The 24,590-nt window shown below is 47.3% G+C and overlaps 1 protein-coding gene across 1 annotated transcript in view; it reads left to right on the top strand.

Annotated features, from left to right (window-relative positions):
- Positions 1-7,512: 7,512 nt before the first annotated feature.
- PTPRJ (protein tyrosine phosphatase receptor type J) overlaps positions 7,513-24,590 on the top strand; it is a 165,656-nt gene continuing 148,578 nt past the window's right edge. The window contains exon 1 of the mRNA XM_064576422.1: positions 7,513-7,977. Coding sequence (XP_064432492.1) covers positions 7,528-7,977 — 450 coding nt within the window. The 5' untranslated portion in view covers positions 7,513-7,527. The remainder of the gene's footprint in view (positions 7,978-24,590) is intronic.

Genomic DNA, 24,590 nt, shown 5'->3' with positions numbered 1-24,590 from the left:
GGGATGCCTTCCCCAGGAAGCCATCATGTAGTGGTTAACACAAGCTTTGGCTTCAGGCAGACCCGTGCCTCCTAGTTCTCTCTCCTGTGTGTCTTTGAGCCAGTTAGTTACCTTAAACTGTACCTGCTTTCGTTTCCTTAACCAGAAAATGGGGATCATGAGAGTGTCCCTGGTATAGGGTGTTGGTAAGGACTAAATGAGATAAAGGGTATCAAGTAGCTTGCACAGAGCCTCATACTTAGTTAGCAGCTAATAATGGCAGCAGATATTATGACTTAAGTTTTTACCCTCTCTCTATCTTGGCTTATTGTTTCCCAGTAAGTGAAAGAAGGCTCTCAAGGTATTCTGCTTATAGGTGGTAGTCTAGGCCTTTTAAAATTCATTTTGCTTCGTAGGAAAAAAGAAAATGCCATCGACTCAGACCAAACTTGAGCATATTTTCTCAAATTGTGGTTGGAGGAAGCTAACTGCATTCGGATCACCTGCGTGCTTCCTGATGCAGAGTCCTGTGCTTTCATTCTAATTAGAAACAGAACTCTGATTCTGAGTCTCCGAGGGGGCTCCAGAAATAAACATGTCAGCCAAATCCACGGATAAAGGCTGAGAGGCTTTTACGGAGCATATTACTCTGCCGCCCCACAGACTAGGTCTGCTTCGCAAACTTTAATTATAGGAATCTACTGGGAATCTTGTGAAAATGCAGATTCTGTTTCAGTAGGTGTATTAGTTAAGGTTCTTTAGAGAAACAGAAACAATAGGAAATATACATATATTATTAATACATAGTATATATATGTAATATATAGTATATATATTAATAATGTATAGTATATATATTAATTATATGATATATATAATAGATGCATATATATAAATATATATATCAAATAAAGATAAAGTTTTCTTTCACGCAATTATGGAGCCTGAGAAGCCCCAAGATCTGCCATATGCCAGCAGGACACCCAGGAAAGCTGGTAGTGTAGTTCAAAGGTCCGAGAGCCAGAGGGCTGATGGTGTAGATTTCAGTTTGAGTCTGGAGGCCGGAGAACCAGGAGCTCCAAAGTCAGGAGAAGATTGATCTTCCAGTTCAAACAGTCAGGTAGAGAGAGAATTCAACCATCCTCTGCCTTTTTGTTCTATGCAGGCCCTTAACAGATTACATGAGGTCCACCCACATTGGGGAGGGCAATCTGCTTTACTCAGCACCCCCTTCAAATGTGAATCTCTTCCAGAAGCACCCTCACAGACAGCCCCAGAAATGTTTAACCAGGTATCTGGGCATCCTGTGGCCCATTCAAGTTGACACATAAAATTAACCATTAACATAAAATTTCTGGAGTGGGGCCAGAAACTCTGCATTTCTAACAAGCTCCCAGGGGACATTCATTCTGCTGGTCAGTGGACCACGCTTTGAATAGCAAGATATTAGAGGCTCTGTAATTGTGCTGGTCATGAGTGCTCTTCATCAGACATTTCTAGCTCTGCTTTCTGGGCACGTGGTAGGATTCTATTTCCTGGCCCCCCTATAGTTGGGTGGGGCCGGATGACTAGTTCTGGCTAATGAGAGTGAAAAATTAGAGTCACTTCTAGGACAGAGTATTTAGTTGCCCCTTCAAGACTCTCCAAAGCTCTTTTTCCCTTTGCCACAGCAACAGGCAATGTTTTAGACGTTGTCTGCTCCAGCAGATGACTCCTTGGGTGAGGATGACATGGCGCCCAGCCCTCAGCCGACCTGTGAGGACATGTAGGGAGAATGAGACATAGGTGTTTGTTGTTTTCAGTCATTGACATTTAGGGAGGTGTTTGTTACTGCAGCATAATCTCGCTTATCCTGACTGATAACACTAATCTAATCCCCATTTTACAAAAGAAGAAACTAAGTCCAAGAGGAATGACTTGTCTGTGCTCTGACACCTAGCTAATGAAGTCTTAGTCTCTGACCTGACTCACAATCTCCCTCTCTTTCCATCAACTACTAATGCCTCCACCACTTGGGGCTCTCAGACTACGTGCCAAGCACTTCTCACATGTCATTTCATTTCATCTTCACAACGATTTAAGGTCAGTGTATTATCATCCCATTCTTTGTGAGGAAATGGAGGCCAGAAGTATAGCAAGTATATAGGATTTGAACCTATGACCATCTGATCCAAAGCACATATTCTTCCCATTATGCCACCCTGCCGCAGATCTGCCAAAAAGGCATTTTAATAACGATAAACACTTTATCCTGGGCGGTGTTATCAATGCTTTAACTATTTTCATATTTTTAACAATCCTGTGAGGCAGATATTATCATCAAGAACATCCTCATTTATAGATAAGGATACTGAGGCACAGAGAGCTTAATTTGTCCAGGGTCACACAGCTAATAAATGGTAGGATCAGGATTTGAGTCCAGACAGCTGACTCCAGAGTCTCTCCTCATACCCACTACATTTTATTTCTGTGAGCATAGCTCATGCATATATCTAATATGATATATATGTACACATGTGTTTATCATTTATATACATAATATAACTATGTTGTCATACATGATTTTTATTTGCTTATTTAGATTGCAGAGTATTTTCTTCCTTGCTAGCAAGATTCTGCTATACAACTGTTCCAAGCTGATTTCTTTTTTTTTTAAAGATTTTATTTATTTATTTGAGAGAGAGAATGAGACAGAGAGCATGAGAGAGGGGAGGGTCAGAGGGAGAAGCAGACTCCCTACCGAGCAGGGAGCCCGATGCGGGACTCGATCCTGGGACTCCAGGATCATGACCTGAGCCGAAGGCAGCCGCTCAACCAACTGAGCCACCCAGGCGCCCCGCTGATTTCTTTTTTTAAAAAAAGATTTATTTATCTGAGAGATAGAGAGAGTGTGTGCATGAGTTGGGGGAGGGGCAGAGGCAGAGGGAGAGGGAGAGGGAGAGGGAGAATCCTCAAGCAGGCTCCCCATTGAGCATGGAGCCTGATGAAGGGCTCGATCCCAGGACTCTGAGATCATGACCTGAGCCGAAATCAAGAGCCAGCCGTTTATCCGACTGAGCCACCCAGGCACCCTCCCCAAGTTGATTTCTTATCCTAACTGCAGGGACCCGGGTATTCTATACATCCAGCACAATTTGATTAATAATTTTTTTCCAACCTGGAAAAAGAAAAGCATATTCCTTTTCAATCCTGGAAAAAATTAATTTATTTTTAACAAGCCTGGAAGGACCCAGCTGCCAAGAAGCCCCGGGACTCTGGGCCTCCTGCTCACTCTTCTCTTCTTGCCTTTACACCTCTCCACCCTTTCTTTGTTTGAGCGGATGTTTCTGCTTCAGGCTTGACCGCCTCCTGCCCCCTGCCTGCCACTTCTGGTATTCATGGAGAAGTCATTCTCAAGCCTTGGACAAAAGCTCCTTGTCCCCTAGGCTCCAAGTCTCCTTGGCACACACTCCCTGTGTTTCCAGGTACCTAAGACTCTGGGTCCTGGGTCTGTCCTGCCAGAACACAAAGGTGCTGGGCTCAGTAGGACCTTGACTCAGGACCTAAGAAGCTGGGAGAGCAGAAGCCAGTGGGCCGATCCCAAGGGGTACCTGAACTTGGGGAAAAGATGGGGGACTCATGAGAAATGGCTCTGTTTCTGTGCTCCCAGACCCTGAGGTGCTACAATAGGCTTTCTTTCCAGCCCTGAAAATCTGTCACATGCAACTGTTTCTTTGTAAGTCAAACTTTGTTTCCTAGCTCACCACACACACACACACACACACACACACACACACACACACACACACACACGAGAAAAGAATTAGGGAAATGCTTAATGTTGTAAGTGCTTGAAGTCAGAGACAAGAAAGGCATTTGCCAAGGCACTTCCTGGCTTGGTGCATGCGCAGGTGATTAAGGCACTGTTTAGGGAGGAACTGAGGTCTGGTGGACAAACATGGAGTTCTAACCACAGCCCAGTTATTAGTCCACAGGAAACATCCTGTTACTATTATAAAGATGAAGTGCTATTTTTTTTTTTTTTTTGAAGAACTTTCTACAAGTCTTCCTTTTCATTCTGATTCAGTTCAAGTCTGTGAGACAGGAAGGTCTCAGGGTAGCCATGCCTGCAACATTAGCTAATCAGACTCCCAAGAAACATTCCATTCTGCTTAGGAGGGCTTTGGAGAATGGTTTGCTCGTGGTGGCTTTTAAAATTAACTGAGGGTTGCCAGGCTGAATGGACTCCCTGAGGGGCTAGTGACCTGGTTCCAGGCTGGTGCCCAGCAGGCTTGCCTCCTGGTGGGATGGTGGATGTATCATTAAACATGGTTGCTCTGCCTGTTCCCCATCCTTTGTGGGTGAAATAGGAAGTCTTGTAGCCTCTGTCCCTTTCCATTTAAAATCGGGGAAACTGAGGCTCAGGAGAGTAATAACAAAAGTTAATAGTAACAACCAACACAGAGAGCACTTTACATTAGCTTATCTGTAAGTGTCAAGGGGAGGGGCATTGTAGCATAGTGGCAAGAAAGATTTGGTTTCAGATCCTGGTTTTGCCACTTTGAAGCTGTATGACCTTGTGTAAGTAACTAATCCTCTCAGAGACTGTTTCCTGGTTTGTAAAACATTGATAATGATACCTGTCCTGCAGGGTTCTTAAAAGGAGTAGAAATAATGGATATAAAGTACCTAGAGTAGTGCCTGGAACCTAGGAGGTAACTGATCAGTGGTCTTTCTTTTTATTAGGGACACAATGCAGGCCAGCCATAGGATAAATAGTGTTTTCCAACCCTGCTTGACAGCAAGAATCACCCAAGGAGCTGGTTGAAAACAGATTCCCAGGCCTCATCCCCTGCAGTCTCTGGAGAGGCATGGGAATCGAGTATAACAAGTCACCAGGTGATTCCTATCAGGCAGTTTTGGAACACATCCAGGAACCCTCTACTCCGACCTCTTGGTTTGGCTCTTTTGTTCTCTATGCACCTGGCCCCATATTCAGTAAAGCTTTAGCTTTTGCTTGAAAATGGACATGATTAAAAGGTCAACTATCATTACACACACATTATATATTCTCAAAGAGAATGTGCCTTGAACTTTGCACAGTAGATTTATGCCCGAAAAGCTGTTTGCAAATGGAATTTGGGGTGTGTGTGTGTGTGTGTGTGGGAGGGAGGGAGAGAACAGGCATATATCTAATACCTTAGTTTGCTATTCAAAGGAATGCATTCAATTCAACTAGCTGAATATTATTTGAGTGACTATTATATGCTGGGGAGACGATGAAGAAGATGCAGACCTCATCTTCAGTTGGCTTACTTAGAGTCCATTGAGGAAGATGGTCACATAAACAGGCACTTACAACACTGTGGTTACAAAAGGTTAGCACAGGGAGCTATGAGAGCCTGGAGGGGAAGTGGGCCCAACTCAGGGGTGGGGTATCTGGGAAGTTCTAGGGGAAGTGACATCTGAAGGCGAGACCTATACACTGGAATTTAGTCTCAAATCCTTTTGCAAAGTGAATGATCCTTCCTTAATGTATCCGTGTGGAAAAATGAACTTTCACATCACGGTCACCCTGGATACATTTATACAACCATGCAGCTGCCCACATACGGAGTTCCTGCTATGGGCAAGGCACAGAGTCAAGTGTTGTAGGGCAATTAGGGTGACAAAGGCTCAATCCCTGCCCTCAGGGAGTTTACACCACACCTCCTCAGCATTGATTTCATTTCTCATATAGGTCATTCATCCAGTGTGATCTATTTATGACTGAACAGGTAGTTTATTATTCAGGTCTTAACTCCCTTTGCTGAAAAGACTGTTTATTCTCTTTCATCACCATGGAGTAGGGAAATCCAGTTCCAACCAACACTTAAACTCGGGCATATATTTTACCCAAGAGAAAAATCAAAGCGCACCCTGGAGTTCATGGCGCTGTTTGCAGATCCAAGCCATGAACCCAGGGAGGCCTGGATGGATCTGTAGGGTCTGTAGGGTCTGCACCTGCTGCAGCCTGCAGACCCGGCAGCTCCTGCGGTAAGTCAAGCTTTCTTTCCCTCTGAGCCTCACGGACGTTATTGCCTTTCAAATCACCTGTCTCTCCTCCAAGAAGGGAAAGAGGCAAAGGGGAAGAGAATTCCTTGTGCATTATGATAATTACATCATGTTTAAACAAAAGATGGCAAGGCCAGCAGGTCAAGTCCCCACACCATCTGTGCTTGCCTGTGTGTATGGTCTGGTAGGAGCTTTTGAGTGAAGGTGTGTTCCCATCTTGTAGATGGGGAACCTGAGGTACAAGAGGGGCCTGGAGGCAGTGTTGGATACCTGGTGGTTTGCACCCTGCTAAACTCCTCTTTCAAAATCAACCCCGAATATCAACACCCACCACCCCCAACCTCCCATTCCCTGCTTCTCAAAAGAACAAGCCTAAAGCATCTGCCTCCTGTTTTTTTTGCCAAGTTGCTCCCACTTCCTGAGACCCTGCCCCCCTCTATCTGCCTGGTGAAATTCAACCCATCCTTCAAAGCCCAGCTCAGGTGTCACTTCTCCCCCTGGTTGGAATTCATCTCTCCCTCCCGGGCACTCCTTGGCTTGGCCCTTTCTCTCGTTACTTCTCCTAGGGCAACTGGCTTAGCCTCCCAGATCCTCACTTTTCTCCCTTGTGCACGGGCATGGTAGGAATATCAACAGTTATCTTGAACACCTTGTAGCTCGTAGTCTTCTTCGATGATGCGATGAAAGTTGCCAGAAGAGCGAGTGCTTACTGAGGCCCATTATGTGTCAGGTCGGGTGCTTAGGACTTTCCTGCCCGTTAGCTCATGTAATTGTCAGTCAAGTCTCCCTAGACGGGTACTAGTATTATCTTCGTACCACAGATGAGTGGGGAGGCCCAGAGAGGTGAAATGCCTCTTCCGATGTCACACAGCTAGTCCTACTAGCAGAGCCAGGTTTACCGTCCGCCAGAGCTGGGGTCCTCATCTCCGATCCGCTCCAATGCCGGCTCTCTGCCTCCTTGCCGGGGAGGATGGGGGCGGGGAGAACGCAGCACACAGCGCGTCTCCTACAATTTAGGGGTTCATTCAGCCCCACGCCCTCCCACCGGCCAGGTCAACCAGGCCTTCGCGGGGTCGTTGTCTAAACGCAGGCCTGGCTGTGCCCTCGGCAGGGATCTCGGCCAACATCTGGTGGCCCAAACCCCGGGCCGTGGAGCGGAGCCGCGGCTGGGACGCCTGCACCGCGGAGCGGGTCCCGGGTCCCGAGTCCCGAGTCCCGAGTCCCGAGTCCCAGGAATGTGGGAGGGCTGGGCGGAGAGGGCGGGCACGGCGGGGGCGCTTCCTCTGCCTGCCGGCGGGGAGCCGCCAGGGCGCGCGCGGGGCGCGCCCCCGCCCCCTCCCCGCCGCCCGCCCGGCCGGCGGGGTGGGGGCGGGGGCTGTAGCGGGGGGACGACGAGGGGCCGCGGTGCTCTGCAGCCGCCTGGCCGGCCGGGCGGGAGGAAGCGATGAATATTCAGAGGGGGAGGGGGAAGGGAGGGGGCTGAGCGCTCGGCCGGCTCCCTGCAGCCCGAGCCGCATGACGCGCGGAGGAGGCAGCGGGAGCCGCCGGAGCCGCAGAAGCCGGGATCAGGGCGCCGCGCGCTGGGGGTGGGCGCCGCTCGCTCCGCCCCGCGAAGCTCCTGCGCGCCCAGGGACGCGTCCCCCCCGCGGCAGCCGCGCCAGGCTCCGCCGTGTGGCCGCCGCCGCCGCCGCCACCGCCGCTGCCATGTCCCCGGGGAAGCCCGGGGCGGGCGGAGCGGGGACTAGGCGGACGGGCTGGAGGAGGAGGAGGAGGAGGCGGCGGCTGGAGGCGGCGACGAGGGCGCCCGCACTCGGGCGCACGGCGGGGCCCGACTCGCGCGTCCCGGGCACGTTCCAGGGCGCGCGGGGCATGAAGCGGGCGGCGCGGGAGGCGCGGCCGCCTCCGCGCTCGCCGGGGCTGCGCTGGGCGCTGCCGCCGCTGCTGCTGCTGTTGCGCCTGGGCCAGGTGAGCGGCCGGGTGGGCCCGGGCGCGGGGGCGGGGGTGGTGGGGGGCAACGGGCACGGAGGGCGGGGGCGGGACTGGCATCCCCTGCACCTGCCCCGGTGTGCCCTGCCTGCGGGGTCCGCGGGAGGTGGTGAGGGGCCCGAGGGCTCCGCGCCCCCCCTCTTGGAGGGGGCCCGCCGGAACCCAGCCGGCCTCGCGGGCCGGCGATCGAGCCCCAGTCCCGGAGGGAGCGCGGCGGGATCCGGGGTCCCGGGGTGCCCGTGGCCTCCCGGTGGAAGCCCCCGCGCGGGTCCAGGCCGTCTCTGGCCCGGCGCTTCCCGGAGCTGGTCACATCTGGCCGGCGCGGGCCCGGCTAGCCCGCCCGCGGCGGCCGGAGGGGGCGTGTTTGCGAAGGGCTCGCGTCGCGGAGCGGGGCCGGCCTGGCCGAGCGCGGCCGACCTCCGACCCGGCCTGCAGGGGCCCGAGGGGCCGGGCCGAAGGGCAGCGGCGGCGGCCCGGGGGAGCCGGGGCAGGACCGGGCGCGGGGCCTCCGGGCCGAGGGTACCGCTTCTGGGGGGAGTCCCCAGCCCCGGCAAAGGTGGCCACTCGCAAGCGTTCGTCAAGGCGACGGTCCCTTTCCCGGAGAAGCTGCCTGCTTCCCTCGGCGTTTATTTCGTGCTTTGTGGGCGCAGGCTCTCCCCCCACCGCCCTGTTTTCTAGCTTCGCTTTTCAGATACTGCTGTGCCTGGCATTTTGGCGACCGACCTTTCTGAAAGCGCTGTTTCCCCTTCATAGTATTCCTGTTGGGGGTGAGGCAGGACAGCTGGGAGACGTTCCCATGTCACAGATAGGGAACTTGAGAAGGAGAAGTGAAAGAGCAGAATCACCGAGCCCTGGTCGCGGGAGCTGAGCAAGCGGGTTCGTCTTCACAGCCTTCTAGGAGCCTGCTAGGGTCCTGCACCCGCGGTCGAAAGTGGCCTGGTGATACCCCTGTTGTGCATTTTGTTAATGAAAATCTGGCTTGTTTTATACAAACAACAGTTCTAAGGAGATGATGTTGGAAGCCTGGGAAATGAGTTATTGGTCGAGGATGGAACCTTGGTGTCAGGGAAAACTTTTCAAGCACAGATACAGGATTGTCTGAGAGCAGAAACATCAGCCTTGGGGCCGGAAAGAAGCCTAGCAGTCAGGATAAGGGCGCTGGGGCCTGGGGGCTGCAGTAACTCTGAGCACCCAAGAAGTTGCTCTGGGTGCAGAGATACCCTCCCAGTTTTCTTCAGTAGACTTTGGAAGGCAGTGTGACCTCCTCCTGCAGAGAATACTGGACTAACTCTACGGCCAGACTTCAGGGTTGGACACGGTCTTCAGTTTCCCACACCTTCATTAACAGCATTTGTAGGGTGGACTAACACCACCTGCCCCCGAGAATTGTTTGAGGGGCTTTCCACTGGCCAATGTCTGAAAGAGCTTTGTAAACATTAAAAGGTGTCCAGATGGGGTTACATTAAGGCACCGTGTGTCTCCCTGTCCCTGTAAGGAAATTCATGGAGAGCAGTCTATGAGATTAAAAAGAAAATTGCCTCATAATTGAAGACCTCTTGGACCAAAGTTTATACTAAAGAAATACTTCTCTTCATTTATTTTTAGTTTAATTTGGCACACACATATTTTTAATTATATTATGTTTTTACTTTGTCTATGGTGGTTGCTAGCTATGCTTTGAATCAGTGAAAAAATGTCTGGGGTAAATTGATTGCTTGCCCAATCCTTCCTTGTATTTCAGTAGCAAATTGCTGCTCTCTGCTTGTCCCCTATTCAGATATTTCCTTCCTCTCTAATGTGTTCTGTGGAAACTCAAGGCAACTCTTTTTATTTCTCATTTTGGGATACATTATAAAATAGGAAATCTAAAAGGCTCTCTGAAAAAGCGTTTTCACCAAAATCCACAGTTGACAGTTCATTTTGAGAGTGGATATTTCAGGGAATTTTCGTGCCAGACCAGACTTTCAAGATAGCCTGAAACCTTCATTTTTTTAGGTGAGAATATTGAGGCCTAGAGAAGACGGTAATCAGGCTGAGTTCAAGACAATAGAGGAGCTGGGACTGAAACTGTGTTGCCTGCCTCTGCCTAGTATTTTCATGATGCTTTTTCTTTTTTTCTTTCTTTTGCCGTGTTTTCGCTTTGCTGTTACTTTTAACTGTAGGCACAGCCCTACCTCACTGTGTACTCCCCGAACTGTGGGTATAAATTGAATTTTTCAAAAGGAAACATATTTGAGATTGGAAGTCATATTTGAGATTTCTGAAGTTTGTGCATTTAGGAAATATGGGTGAAGGCATCAGGCTACCTCCCTAACATTTGATTGGTTTTCCGAAGCTCGGATAGCATGTGTGTGTGTTTTAAATGGAATCAACCGTAGCAGGTTAAAAAATGGACAAGTCATGGAAAAGACACAGCTCTGTGAGGGAATTAATGAGGATAGGTGTGGAAGCTGAAAAGCAGAGATGTAGAAAAATTCAGTGCTTAGTAGGGCCGGAAAAGCCATTTTTGACCCTGGCATCTCATTCCCCTTCTTCAAGACAGGAAAGACGGTCAGAGATGATTCCAGCACGAGGACTGTGCTAGTTGCAATGTCTGACTCCACCCAATCTCATAGCATTTTTGCACACTAATTTTGGTTTACGTGTATGTTTTAGGCAACGTGACCAAGCAGTCCTGTCCCCCCAGCCCCCTTGCCTCCTTTTCTTGGGAAATATAGTCCTGACAGATTCTTTAAGAAATAGCTTGATAGGGGCGCCTGCCTGGGTGGCTCAGTCGTTAAGCGTCTGCCTTCAGCTCAGGTCATGATCCCAGGGTCCTGGGATCGAGCCCCGCATTGGGCTCCCTGCTCCGCGGGAAGCCTGTTTCTCCCTCTCCCTCTCCCCCTGCTTGTGATCCTGCTCTCACTGTGTCTCTCTCTGTCAAATAAATAAATAAAATCTTAAAAAAAAAAAAAAAGAAATAGCTTGATAGTGGGGTGCTTTAAAATGGAAAAAAAAAAGGAAAGAAAGGAGAAAAAAGCTGGTGACTGATAGCTGTTTTGTTGGTCTTATAGTGTTTTGGATTTGCTTTTTCTTTGCGTTCTTGTTTCCTGGTGAATAATAACTGTTTGCGTCTGTGATCCTTAAGCCTGCTTACCTACCTGCTTACCTACCTGCTTCATCCAGACTACAAAAAATATTTTGACTCCTCTTTAAGTTGCTTGCTAAAATCTCATATGGGTGACTTTCAATATTTTTGTTTTGCTTCAGAACAACAACGGAAAAACCACACGATTATGTTTTGTTTGCAGACAGTTTAAGGAAAACGGAGCAGACGGGTTTATGGTTAGACTGTGACTTTCAGTTGATTTCGAGTTGAGCCCTACGATGAAGACAACCACGGATCCCCAAGCTTTCCTGAGTGGGGAGAATCCTGGCTCCTGAGTGAGCAATTTCAGTCAGCAAAGAGGTTATTTAGCTCCTAAAAGTAATTTTTGCTTGGAGTTGAGGCCGAGGTAGAGTTGCTGAATGACTGTAGGCCTGGGTGTAGCCCGCACATCATCTGCAATTACTTCTTAGTCCATTCACTGCTTGGCCAAGTGAATTATTTTGAGTGCAGGGTAAGAGGCAATTTTCTGTGTATTTCCTTTTTAACCTAACGCTGCTGGTAATATTATAATTAATAGGTAACATTATATGTGGCAGGTACTGTGCTCAGGGTTTGAATGCATTATCTCATTTGACCATTTCAGAAATACTAAAAGGTCGATGTTGTTCATGTTCCCATTTTATCTGAGAGAAAACTGAGGTTCTGTGCTCACCAATGATTTGTAACTAGGATGTGGTAGAGCCAAGTCTGATGTCTTCATTGCCCCCATTTACTGTCCTGCGCTGTACAAAGTCATTTATTTTAGAGAAGGTCTTCAGTGTGCAAGTAAGAGATGAGGTGACAAGACTTGTGAAGAACAGGCTTGTGGGTTCTGAACCCTGATGGGGCAGGGAGTCATTTTGGCTTCTCTGTATCCTGTACTCTATAGGATCTGTTCCATTTGTGACATGGACAACCCAGGTACCTCTTTCCTGCTCGTGTTGCTTTGGGAGCCTGAGTCTTAGTGGAGACAGGGTCTGGAGTGGAAAGACCTGGGTTCGGGTCCTCGCTCTGCCACTTAGTAGCTGCATAAACTTGGGCAAGTCCCTTAACCTCTGTGACTCCTCATTTCCTTATCTGGAAAATGGGACTAACACTTCCTGCTTCACTGGGCAGTTGAAGAGGATCAAATATGATAGAAGAGGAACTGCCATACGAAATCTAAAGCACGATTCTAAGGTTGTGGCCGCTGCTGTTATTTGGGGAGAAGAAGTGGGGCTTCACATCATTAGTTCGTATAACAAATACTTATCAAGCGTTTCTCACAGAGCGGCACCTGCGGGCATGCAAGATGAACTTAGCTCAGTCACAAAACATTTTTTTTTTTTTTAAAGATTTTATTTATTTGACAGAGACCCAGCGAAGAGAGGGAACACAAGCAGGGGGAGTGGGAGAGGGAGAAGCAGGCTTCCCGCGGAGCAGGGAGCCCGATGTGGGGCTTGATCCCAGGACCCTGGGATCATGACCTGAGCCGAGGGCAGACGCTTAACGACTGAGCCACCCAGGCGCCCCATTTTTTTTTTAATGTTAAGAATTATTTATTTTAGGGGGTATTAGTAAAAAAAAAAAATAGTAAGTTGCCTATCATGTCCGTGATTTTATAGGTAGTGTGGCTAAGTGGTGTCCCGACATATAAATTTGTTTATGTTTAATAAAAAGCTGATCCAAAGAAAAATATTGGGTAAATAGTTATGAAAGGATGATATGGTTATGACAAACTTGCAAAGGTGAAAAATTGCTTAAGTTTGGGAAATACTGGGCACACAGCAGGCAGCCTGCCTTCATGACTTACGGGGCTTGGGAGTGAGATGTTACTCTGATCACCCCCAGCTAACCAGTCACAGTTGTGATATGGGCTGTGTGTGTGATGTCCTTGTTGCCCTGACAGGGATGAGTGGGGGCAGAGGGTCTCTTAAGTCGAGATCCCTGGAAGCGGCAGATATCTCAGACTAGAGAATCCCACAGCAGTTCTGTCGCCACCTCGTATGGCTTTCCAGTGGCTTTTCTGGTGACCCCTCAGAGGACGGGAGCTGTAGGAAATTTGTTATTACTTCCTTATTAGTGATAGCTATAATCATCCCATTGTCTCAGAATTTTCATGGCATGTAGATGCCTGGGTGGAGGGCTGGTGGGACTGAGACGGTGGATTAGGGGGCATTTTGAAAACGAAGTAGTGTCAGCTCCCACAGAAGGTCTAATTTTAAACATGCAAATAATTTTCAGTTCCACTTTTCCTTCTTCCTGTTAGAGGAAAGCTGTGCCCTGTTGCCATTTCTGAGTTTCGAGCAGACAATGTCATCATTATGCTCCAAACTATCTCCTTCTCCAGGGCAGGAATGGGTGGTGGTTTTCTGGGTGCCTGTGCTGGGCCCCAGCCCGGTGTTGTTTCATGGCTTCTGGGTAAATAAGTGAGTGAATATTAAAACTTAGCTCCAATGTGGAGTCTGTAACAGTGGTTCTTAATCTTTCCGGGCGGGGCAGGGCATGGGGGTATAAGACCCTTACAGAGTATGTAAAAGGGAAGCATCCTCTCCCCAAAAGGAGTGCACATATTTACAACTTTGTATCCAATTTCAAGGGTTTCCTAGACTTTTTAAAACAGCCTACGATTCTCGGGTTAAAAACCCTCCAATCTAAAACTGTATAATGTTAGAAAAATATCAGTCTTCTTCAAAGGTAATCACTGTGGGTATCTTTGGTTTCCTTCCAGGAGGAAAAATGTTTCTTTGTAATGTATACAAGTATCCCTATTCATCTTTTTAAAAAAAGTTACATTGAAGAAAACTTTATGTATACATTGTAGTCTCCTTAGCCTTTTAATTTACTTCGTTATTTTAGAGATTATTTAATACCTATACTTACAGCTTTAACTCATTCTTTTAAATGACTGCCTGGGATTCTGATGTGTGAATTTACCATGATGTATTTGACCATGCCCCTATCAGGGGACACTTTAATTGTTTTTAGTGCCCCCTGCCCCCCCCCCCCCCCGCCTTTTATAAATCATGCTTCAGAGAATGTCTTTGGTGCATATTTCTTATCACTCTCACAAGGATATCCATAGGATAAATTTCTAATTTTAGGATTGCTGCATTAGAGGGTACATGCATTTAAAATTTGATAGCGAGGGGCACCTGGGTGGCTCAGTTGTTAAGCGGCTGCCTTCGGCTCAGGTCATGACCCCAGGGTCCTGGGATCGAGCCCCGCATCGGGCTTCCTGCTCGGTGGGAAGCCTGCTTCTCCCTCTCCCACTCCCCCTGCTTGTGTTCCTGCTCTCGCTATCTCTCTGTCAAATAAATAAATAAAATCTTAAAAAAAAAAATTGATAGCTATTGTTAAGTTGTCCTCCAGAAACATTGCCCCAGTTTGTGCCTGCACTCGCCCATAGGTTTGATAACTGAGGATTGTTAAATTTTATTTTTTTAATTAAAAAACAATTTTTTTCCTTTAAGTGATCTCTACACTCAATGTGGGGTTCGAACTCACAACCCCAAGATCAAGAGTTGCATGCTCTACTGACTGAGCCAGCCAGGTGCCCCGAGGATTGTTAAATTTTTTTAAATGTGTGCTAGTCTGAGAGGTGAAAAATTGTGTCCTGTTACTTTTATTTATATCTTTGAATTAGTTGAATATTTTTTCCTATGTTTTGGACCATCTGCCTTTTTTTTTTTTTAAGATTTTATTTATTTTTATTTATTTATTTGACACAGAGAGAGAGACAGCTAGAGAGGGAACACAAGCAGGGGGAGTGGGAGAGGGAGAAGCAGGCTCCCGGCTGAGCAGGGAGCCCGATGCGGGGCTCGATCCCAGGACCCTGGAATTATGACGTGAGCCGAAGGCAGACGCTTAACGACTGAGCCACCCAGGCGCCCCTGGACCATCTGCATTCTTCCTTTTCTTTACTCTTTTGTTAACTCCTTGTTCATTAAAAAAAAAGAGATTGCTATTTTGTTATTGATTTATACAAGCTCTTTGGAAATTAAAGAAGTTAGTCCTTTGGCTCTCATTTGTGTTGGAAGTAGGTGTATTTTCCAACTATTTTAGTTGTGGCCCTTGTTCTTCAGGGACTCAGAGATAAATAAGATCCCTGGATGGTGAGGAGAGTGTAGAGCTTGGAACCAGACTGCTTGGTTGGAACGCTGGCTCTCCCATCTAACTAGCTGTGATCTTGGGTAGGTGCCTGAACCTTTCTGATCCTTGGTGTTCACATTTCTAAAATGCTAATAATAATAGTAGTACTTCTCACACAGTGTAGTTGGATAAGTTGAGATCGCATTATGTTAAAGTTCCTTGTAAATGGATACAGAAATAGAAGAACAATATTTAACAGAATATTCCATTTACTCAAGAGTTAGATTTTAAAATTAGAGCATGAGGCCATAATTATGACTTGTCAGAATTGTGCTACAAAATCTTTTAAATTGCATTTAAGAAATTAAGTCCACGATGGAATGTATACATACACGTATGCATATATATTAATTCAAATGTATAATGTGGAGCAGTGTTGATAACTGATAGCATAATTTAAATTACATATCTCGGGGTGCCTGGCTGGCTCAGTTGGTTAAGTGTCTGGCTCTTGATTTTGGCTCAGGTCACAATCTCAGGGTTGTGAGATCAAGCCCTGCATCAGGCTCCACACTCAACGGGAGTCTGCTTGAGATTCTCTCTCCCTCTTCCTCTGCCCCTTCCCTGCTCTCTCTCTCTCTCAAATAAATACATCTTAAAAAAACCAAATTACATTTCTCTTTTGATAGTGAATATAATTAAGTTAATATAGGTTAAATGACCACGAGATATGACTGAAGAGTGGCCAGTGTGGTCCTAGCCCCAAAAGAGCAGGACTGTTGACCGTGTTCCTTAAAAAACAGAGTCCTCCTTGCATTGACTTGAGCATTTCTCTTTATTTTGTGACCTGGTCGGCTCTGACTGAGGCTACCTCCTGTCTCTGGGTACCTTTTCTGCAGGGCCAAGAGGAGTTTAACGCCACCAACTCAAAGTAAAGACATAATCCTTGGCTCTAATTGCAGGAGATGGGAGACCAGGGGAGTCTGCTGACTGTGCCACCAGTTTCTATGGCAGCAAGGCGATCCTGCAGTTCCTGCTCCTGGCCCAAGGGTCGCCTTCTTTTCATGTCCTTGTGTCATGGGGGTTCTTCCTTCCCCACCGAGAGCGGACCTTGCTGGTGGTCCTGTTCCCAAGCCTGGAGACAGAGAGCTGCAGGGAGCTGGTTGTGGGTAGGGGGGAGCTTGCTGCCCAGAGCTTAGTGTACCAGCTTGGGAGTCAGACAGACCTGAGTCCTCCAACAACTCTCATGCTTGGAGCTGCGCTTGTTCTCATCCGGAAAATGGGGACAATGAAAATACGAACTAACTGGATCCACATGACAAGTTCTTAGCATGAAATAAACCTTCAAACAATGTTGGCTGTTGTTTTATCATCTTATTTTGCTGGGGGTACTGGCATAAATTAGTACTTAGATTTAAGATTTAAAAAATTTAAAAAATTGTGTTTACCTTAATAGGTTATAAACCCCTTCAGCGTATATGAACTCACAACATTCCTGTGAATTTGTCATTGTCATTCCCACTATTTGTTTGTTTGTTTGTTTGTTTATTTACTTATTTAAAGAGATTTTATAGTCTGCCTTTGGCTCGGGTCATGATCCCAGGGTCCTGGGATCGAGTCCCACATCAGGCTCCTTGCTCAGTGGGGAGCCTGCTTCTCCCTCTGCCTGACGCTCCCCTTGCTTGTGCTCTGTCTCTCACTCTAACAAATAAATAAATAAAATCTAAAAAAAAGGATTTTATTTATTTATTTGACAAAGAGCGAGAGAGAGAGCACTAGTGGGGTGAGGGGCAGAGGGAGAGGGAGAAGCAGGCTCCCTGCAGGGAGCCCAATGCGGGGCTCGATCCCAGGACCCTGGGATCATGACCTGAGCCAAAGGCAGATGCTTAACAACTGAGCCACCCAGGCGCCCCTGTCATTCCCACTGAAGGTGTGGCCTGGTCCATCTCTAAGTGACTTGTCCAAGTCAGGTGTCATCTGTCTTTTGCACATAGTGTAGCCTAGTTGTAAAAATTAATCAAATTTAGAATCAGCGTACTAGAGGCATATTGGGCAGGTGAGTCCCCTACTGTGGCTCATACATACTTTTAGGTTGAACCATATGAAATACTGTTTTTGGTCCTTTGAATATCGGCACTTGAACGTGGTTCCACCTAATATGACCCAGAACATGGGCAAAGTTTGGAAAACCAAAACCTAGATCTCTCTGCTGGAGAGCAGTCTGTTTAAAACCATGGGCCATAAAACCAATTTAGTCAGTTATGAGCAGCATTAAAAAATGATGGACTAGAAATTTTCCGGGTTTTTCTGCATGTAGAAAAGGTAAGTGTTGTGTCATACAATTTGTTTCTGTTACATACACTCTGTGCGTATGTGTACTGAAGTGCACAGAATACGAATTTCTTATTGTGGCTTTAGGCATCGTCAAAAAGACTGGAAGCCTCTTGTTATAGGCAGTCGAGTGGCGGAAGATGTGGGGGAGAGGTGGAGGTGGCTTTTGTTTCCAGAGACAGTGGGAAAACAGTATAAAGTCCCCAGTTATGCATTTAAATGCCCCCATATGTAGCTGAACACTGTCTTGCAGTAGCTGGTGCAGGAGGGACCAGCTTTCAGCGAGGTCCCTAGGAGGGGAGTGGGTCCACTGAAAGATGAGGAGGCCTACTCTTAAGTAGCTGCCCTTCTGGAAACTTCAGGGGGACCACCTCTGAAGGACACCTCTGTAGAACAAGCTATTGGCTATGCTTTGTGTTCTTTGGTAAATGGGTTTGGTAGAGAGCGAACACTTCCTGCCTACCTTGTCATGTACTCTGAGGACTTAGGAGATTTCAGGGGGTCTGAGGTTCTGAGGGATCATCAGCCATCTGGTGAGTAGTGGGGGACTCACACTTGGCCCTCCCTGGCCTCACAGCTCAAAATTTTTACCTCCAGGTTGTGCTCCCCTCACTCGACTCATGCTGATGCTCTGGGGGCCCTTAGACCCCAGTTGGCTGCAGGATCCTAATCCAGAAGTGGTTGATTTAATTCCCATGTGAGTCAGTTCAGGTTGTTGTTGTTGTTGTTGTTGTTGTTTTTAATTAAAAAAAACATGGAAACATAGATAGATAAAAGAAGAAAGCAAAATTACCTGTAATCTCCGCTCCCCTAAATATTTTGAATGGTGATTTTTGTCTTTATGTTTTTATTTTCTTTCTCTTTTTCTTTCTTCCTTTCCTTTCCTTTCCTTTCCTTTCCTTTCCTTTCCTTTCCTTTCTCTTTCTCTTTCTCTTTCTCTTTCTCTTTCTCTTTCTCTCTTCCTTCCTTCCTTCCCATCCATCCAAAAATAGGATTACCTGCTACACATGTTTTGTAACTTATATATATATATTTTTGTGTGTATTACAATGGGGGGCACATGCGTCCCTAGGGGTACCCCAGAAAGTTACAGCGTAAACATGAGGCTTTTTCCTGGAGTGTCACTGTTACTTAGTGGGAAGTATTTTATTTCTTTTTTTTTTAAATTTTATTTTATTATGTTATGTCCCCATACATTACATCATTAGTTTTTGATATAGTGTTCCATGATTCATTGTTTGTGTATAACACCCAGTGCTCCATTCAATACGTGCCCTCTTTAATACCCATCACTGGGCTAACCCATCCCCCCCCCCGAACCCTCAGTTTGTTTCTCAGAGTCCATAGTCTCTCATGGTTCATCTCCCCCTCCGATTTCCCCCCCTTCATTTTTCCCTTCCTGCTGTCTTCTTCTTTTTTTTTTTTTTTTTAACATATAATATATTATTTGTTTCAGAGGTACAGGTCTGTGATTCATCAGTCTTACACAATTCACAGCGCTCACCATAGCACATACCCTCCCCAATGTCTTATCACCCAGCCACCCCATCCCTCCTACCTGCCTCCACTCCAGCAACCCTCAGTTTGTTTCCTGAGATTAAGAATTCCTCATATCAGTAAGATCATATGATACTTGTCTTTCTCTGGTTGATTTATAGTGGGAAGTATTTTCTAATGTTCTTTGGAAACAAACAAATATGGACATAATGTAGATGAGATACTAAATTTGCATCCAGAATGTTTTCAGCAAATACAGAAGACCATAAAGAAATCTCCAGTTTCTGGGGATGTGAGTTCACTCTCCTGTCTATTCTTGGGGGCAGTTTATGGCAGTTTGTGAAGTAGTGACAATATGTTGCAAACATTTTTCCCTTGCCAGTAGATGTTCTTTTCTCTTGAGTAACTTTCAGCTGTTGCATCCTACCGTGCTATATGGAGGTCCCTTATCTCATTTCTCCTGTGATTAATCTTCTAGTTTGTTTTTGACATTTTTTTTTTGCCACAATCAACACTATTCAGATGACTCTGTGATTCAATCTCTGAACACATCTCTGTTGATTGTCTTTGGATAAATTGAGGGCATAGAAATAACAATAGGTACCGCAGGTTGAATATTGATTATGAATTATTATCAGCACTTTTTACATATTAACTTGTGTAATCCTTTGATGTAGGTACAGGGATGGAAACTGAGGCCCAGAGAATTATGATCTGGTCTATGGCCACATACCTCAACCAGCTGGTTGTGGGCTTCTTTGGGGGCACAAGAGGGAACCAGACAGGATTGCTTACATGGGCCAGGGCATGTCTGAGTCTCCTGGACGGACAGCTGGACTTGAGGGCAGTTCTCAAACGTAGGAGGACTGTCTTCTGTGGAATGGGTGCTGCCCAGAGTCATGACGTGGCAGAAGTAAATTATTTCCCAAAGCCACAAAAGATAAGAGTATCTTCACTATGGATTTTGGATTCTGGAACCATACGTGATAAAGACTTCCTGAAACTTTGTGGCCTTGGCCCCAATCAAATAAATGACATAATGGCATCTTGTTGGAGTCTTGGTCTTCCTGTTGTGAATGAATTTGGGTTTCATAGAGCTTGAACTTGGGCAGAGATGACATGACTTCAGAGCGTCCTGTAAGTAGAAGAGCATGGCGTTTGGTATCAGCAGAAGCATGGATCCAAATCCACACTCTTCTGCACCATGTAACCCTGCTGTCTGCCCAGGTGCTTAAGCTTCTTGGAACCTGTTGTGTCATCTGGAAAGTGATAATGATTGCCAGGCCATGAGTTATTAGGGTTAAATGAGGGAAGGTGCATAAGGCACCCAATCCAGTTTGTGGCACTTCGTAGCTCCTTAACTTTTCACTCCCAATTCACCCCTCTTTATTAATGCAACATCTCCTGACTTTGGGGCTGCAGTTGCCATGTTCCCAAGGTTTGAGGAGACCTTCTCTGAAGGTGTTCAACTTTTGTGAGCCTTGATGCCTGGGAGTATTATCTAAAGTGGGCACTAACCACATCTTTCAGCTCTAGCACTCGCCAGCCTAGCTCATGTCTCTTCCATTTCTATACACCTGCTACATATAGCTTGACCTCATCATCAGAGGCTCATCTTCTGACTTCATGCCTCAACTTACTTCTCAAGCTCATCTCATCCTGCAAAGTTCTCCCCGAAACCGCTTCTTTCCTTGTTCTCTGATCCTGCATTCTCATTAGAGTTTAGACTTGATACTGAAATTGTTTTCGTAGCTCAGACCTGGTCTTCTCTAAAATCAATGATAATCTCCAATTTGGCTTCCTGGTATCTGGCTACTGGGAGTCTGTTCCTGTGATAGTGGGCATCAGGCAGCATGAAGTCACCTTTGTTGATAGTCTCACTCTGGGCTTGTTCATGGGACTGAGAGACAGTAGAGTGCAGTGGTTAAAACCTAGGGCTTTAGAGCCAGATGCCTGGGTGGGAATTCCTTGTTTCCCTTTGACCATGTTAGGAACTCTCTGTGCCTCAGTTTTCTTGACTATAAAATAGTGGTGATAACAGGACTCAGCTCTCTGGTTGTTATAGGAAGTACATAAAATAAAGTATGTATCACAGAGAATTATTCAGCATACATACAATAAAAAGATACAATAAAAAGAGGATAGATGTACTGGGGTGGGGGGTAAGACTCAGACCCTTAGCCTCTTTCTGACCACTGAGTTTGCCACCAGTCTTTTGATTTCTTTTGCAAGATGTGTGTGTAGCACTTAGCCTTTGCTTTCCCCCGGAATCTGGCATTTCAGCTTTGCACCTAACAATGTGGTTGGGGTCAGTGGGGCCTTCTTTTCCTTTAGACCAGGGTTTTCAACCTCAGCATTATTGATGCTTGGGCCCCATTAATTCATTGTTTTGGGGACTGTCCTGTGCATTGTAGGATGCTTAGTGGCATCCCTGCCTCTGCTAGATGCCGGAAGCCCCCCTCCCCGCTCAGCACACACGCACTTGTAATATGAAAAATGTCTCCAGATAGTGCCAAATGTCCTGTGAGGGGGAACATGTCCTGGTTGAGAACCACTGCGTTGGGCAATGCCTGTGTTGACTTAAAGGTTTAGGTTGCCTGTACCTGGCGGTCTCAGTAGCCGGGACTGGCTGTCCTTCCATTTCCATGCAGTCCTGTTGGTAACTGACTGAGACAGTAGGTATGAACTAACCGGAGCTTTTACAGATATGAGAAATGGCCAGGTTGCTAGGTCTCACAAGAGGATTCACATCTGACTCCCTGCTTGTTCAGGGAGTACTTTTTAGGGATACTGTGGGAGAGTAAGCACTGTTCGAGGAGTCCTGGGCACCTGGGTGTGGATTCCTATGCACCATTTCTCCCTGTGTTCCGGCCTCAGGTTCCTCCCCTGCAAAATGGGGATAACTGACATTAACCCATCCTCTCCAGGGTGGGAAGGGAAGCCAGGCTTAATGTGGTATGTGTGCTGCTGGGGATGTGAAGTTGAGGGAAAGGCTCAACTGTGCCAAGTTCCACAGAAGAGATAGACCCAGTCAAAGGGAGATCCCATTACAAAGAGATTCACTGCCAAGTTCCCCCTCCTAGCAGCTCCCTGGAGCAATTTTCAGCTTTTAGAGTATTTAGAGGCCCCAGGGCATAAACCTAGAGATAATGCTGTCGGAGCCAGAGACCGAGAGACCAGCAGGAATGAGGCAGGAGAAACCCTTGGAAACCCACCTAAACTCTGCCGTGATGAGGATGGTAGGCTTTCTGAAAACTCGATGTGCCTACAGCTTCTCAGGAAAACAGCCCTCTGTGAAGCTGAACAAGTGCTCCCAACTCCGTGTGGTCCAGCCATACTGTTGTCTGAGGCTCCATTTTCTTTTACCCGGATTCCAGCCAGTTATTCCATGATGTCCACTGTACTGTCTACAGTGTGTGCAGGGCCCTCACTTAGCCCTCACGGTGATTGGTGATCGTTGATGGTGTCCATCATAGAGAGGATGCACGAGGAGGTGAAGGGACTTGCCCGGAGCCAGGGATGTGGCTGTTCAGGAGCTTCTCCTGCTCTGTGTTCAACAGCAACATAATGCTTTCAAAGGCCTGAATTTTCTCATGTGCCAAATGGGGATAATAAACACCTCAGAGACTTGGGATCGAGATTCCACAAGAAAATGCATGGAGAGGCCCCCAGTATGGCACCTGGCACACTCAGAGTGTCCCATTTGGGGCATCTCTCAGTGATAGCACAGGACACCTGCTTGGATGAGTTTTTCCAGGAATAGCACTGGCTTGCCCTGATCTCATCGTACGGTCTGTCTCAGACCCCGTCCGGTAAATGTTTGGGGTGCAGCTGTCTGGCGCAGGATGTCACCTGGGAGGACAGAGAGTCTGAGAGTCAGGAAATAAAGCAAAACCTGCCCCTAGGGATGGAACGTGTGATCTCACAGTCTGGCCTCAAACCAGCTAAGCTCATTGGCATGCAACTTGGTATTTAATCATTACTGGTAAGAAGATAAAAAGGATCGTTGCCTTGAAGAACCGTCAGAGTGAGAAAGGACTCTGGGACATTAGGCGAGGGAAGACAAATGGGTTCCAGTTTGTGTCCATCTTCAAGTGATTGATAGTGGCTGCTCGGGGTCCTGCATAGAAAGGAGTGTCCGACCAGTGGGGATGGCCTCTCTCAGCAGGAGAGGGTGCTGGGATCAATTGGTGATGTCTGCCGTGGCCACAAGAAAAGCAAGGGGCAGTGTACTTGCTGTTTATTTGCTCTCTGAGGCTTAAGACTTGCTCACTGGAGGGTCACCTAGCAAGTCATAAATCCACAAAAATCTCTTTTGGAAAAGATTTTTTTTTTTTTTTTAAGATTTTTATGCATTTGGGCGCCTGGGTGGCTCAGTTGGTTAAGCGACTGCCTTCGGCTCAGGTCATGATCCTGGAGTCCCGGGATTGAGTCCCACGTCGGGCTCCCTGCTCAGCAGGGAGTCTGCTTCTCTCTCTGACCCTCCCCTCTCTCATGCTCTCTCTCTATCTCATTCTCTCTCTCAAATAAATAAATAAAATCTTAAAAAAAAAAAAAGATTTTTATGCATTTGAGAGAGAGAGTGTGTGCACGCAGGCCCACGTGCATGGGCGGGGAGGGGCAGAGGAGAAGCAGACTCTCTGCTGAGCAGGGAGCCCAACTCGCGGCTCCATCCCAGGACCCTCAGATCATGACCTGAGCCGAAGACAGATGCTTAACCGGCTGAGCCACCCAGGTGCCCCTTGGAAAAGATCTTTGAAGGGGGTCTGATTCCTTTTTTTTTTTTTAAAGATTTTATTAATTTATTTGACAGAGACACAGTGAGAGGGAACACAAGCAGGGGGAGTGGGAGAGGGAGAAGCAGGCTCCCCGCGGAGCAGGGAGCCCGATGCGGGGCTCGATCCCAGGACCCTGGGATCATGACCCGAGCCAAAGGCAGACGCTTAACCATCTGAGCCACCCAGGCGCCCCAGGGTGTCTGATTCTTGAGTTTCATCTCTGAGGAAGGGAGTTTTGCTTGAGTGTACTTACACCATTGAGGGGGAAGAAGGCCTTCGAAGCCCCTCTAAGTGGGTCCTTCTCAACCATGGCCGCCCCCCTCCCCCCCCGGGGAGCTTTTAGGAAATACAGATTGGTGGCCCGCACTCCTGAGCTGTGGGATTTGAGTTCCTAGGTGGGTGGGCACACCGTCCCCAGCATTGTTTGTCGGTGTTTTCCTTCAAACTCCTCATATGATGTTAAGGTGCAACCCGGGCTGAGAACTACTGACATTTTTTTTTTTTTGGAAACAGAGACCCAGAGAGGGCACGACTGCTCAGGGTTACAGAGGGTTAGTGGCACGAGGACAGGGAAACCCAGGGAGAAGGACCCTTTATGAAGTGCCAGCCCTACTTGAGGCTCTTTTACGTTCCCATCGAGACTCTTCCTGTCCCACGAACTCTCGTCATGCCACTGCTTAAAACCCTCTGTGGCTTCACGTTACACTCAGTATTAGCCTAGGTGGTGGCCTGAAAGACCCTGAACCTCAGATCGGGTTGCGAGCAGACCCCTCCCTCTCCTCCGACCT

Source organism: Mirounga angustirostris, unplaced genomic scaffold (genome assembly GCF_029215605.1).
Source record: "Mirounga angustirostris isolate CCGP_5_RB_7025 unplaced genomic scaffold, mMirAng1.0.hap1 SCAF_13, whole genome shotgun sequence".
NCBI lineage: Eukaryota > Metazoa > Chordata > Mammalia > Carnivora > Phocidae > Mirounga > Mirounga angustirostris.
Note: the sequence above shows the minus strand (reverse complement) of the source record. Positions and strands in the feature narration are given on the sequence as shown.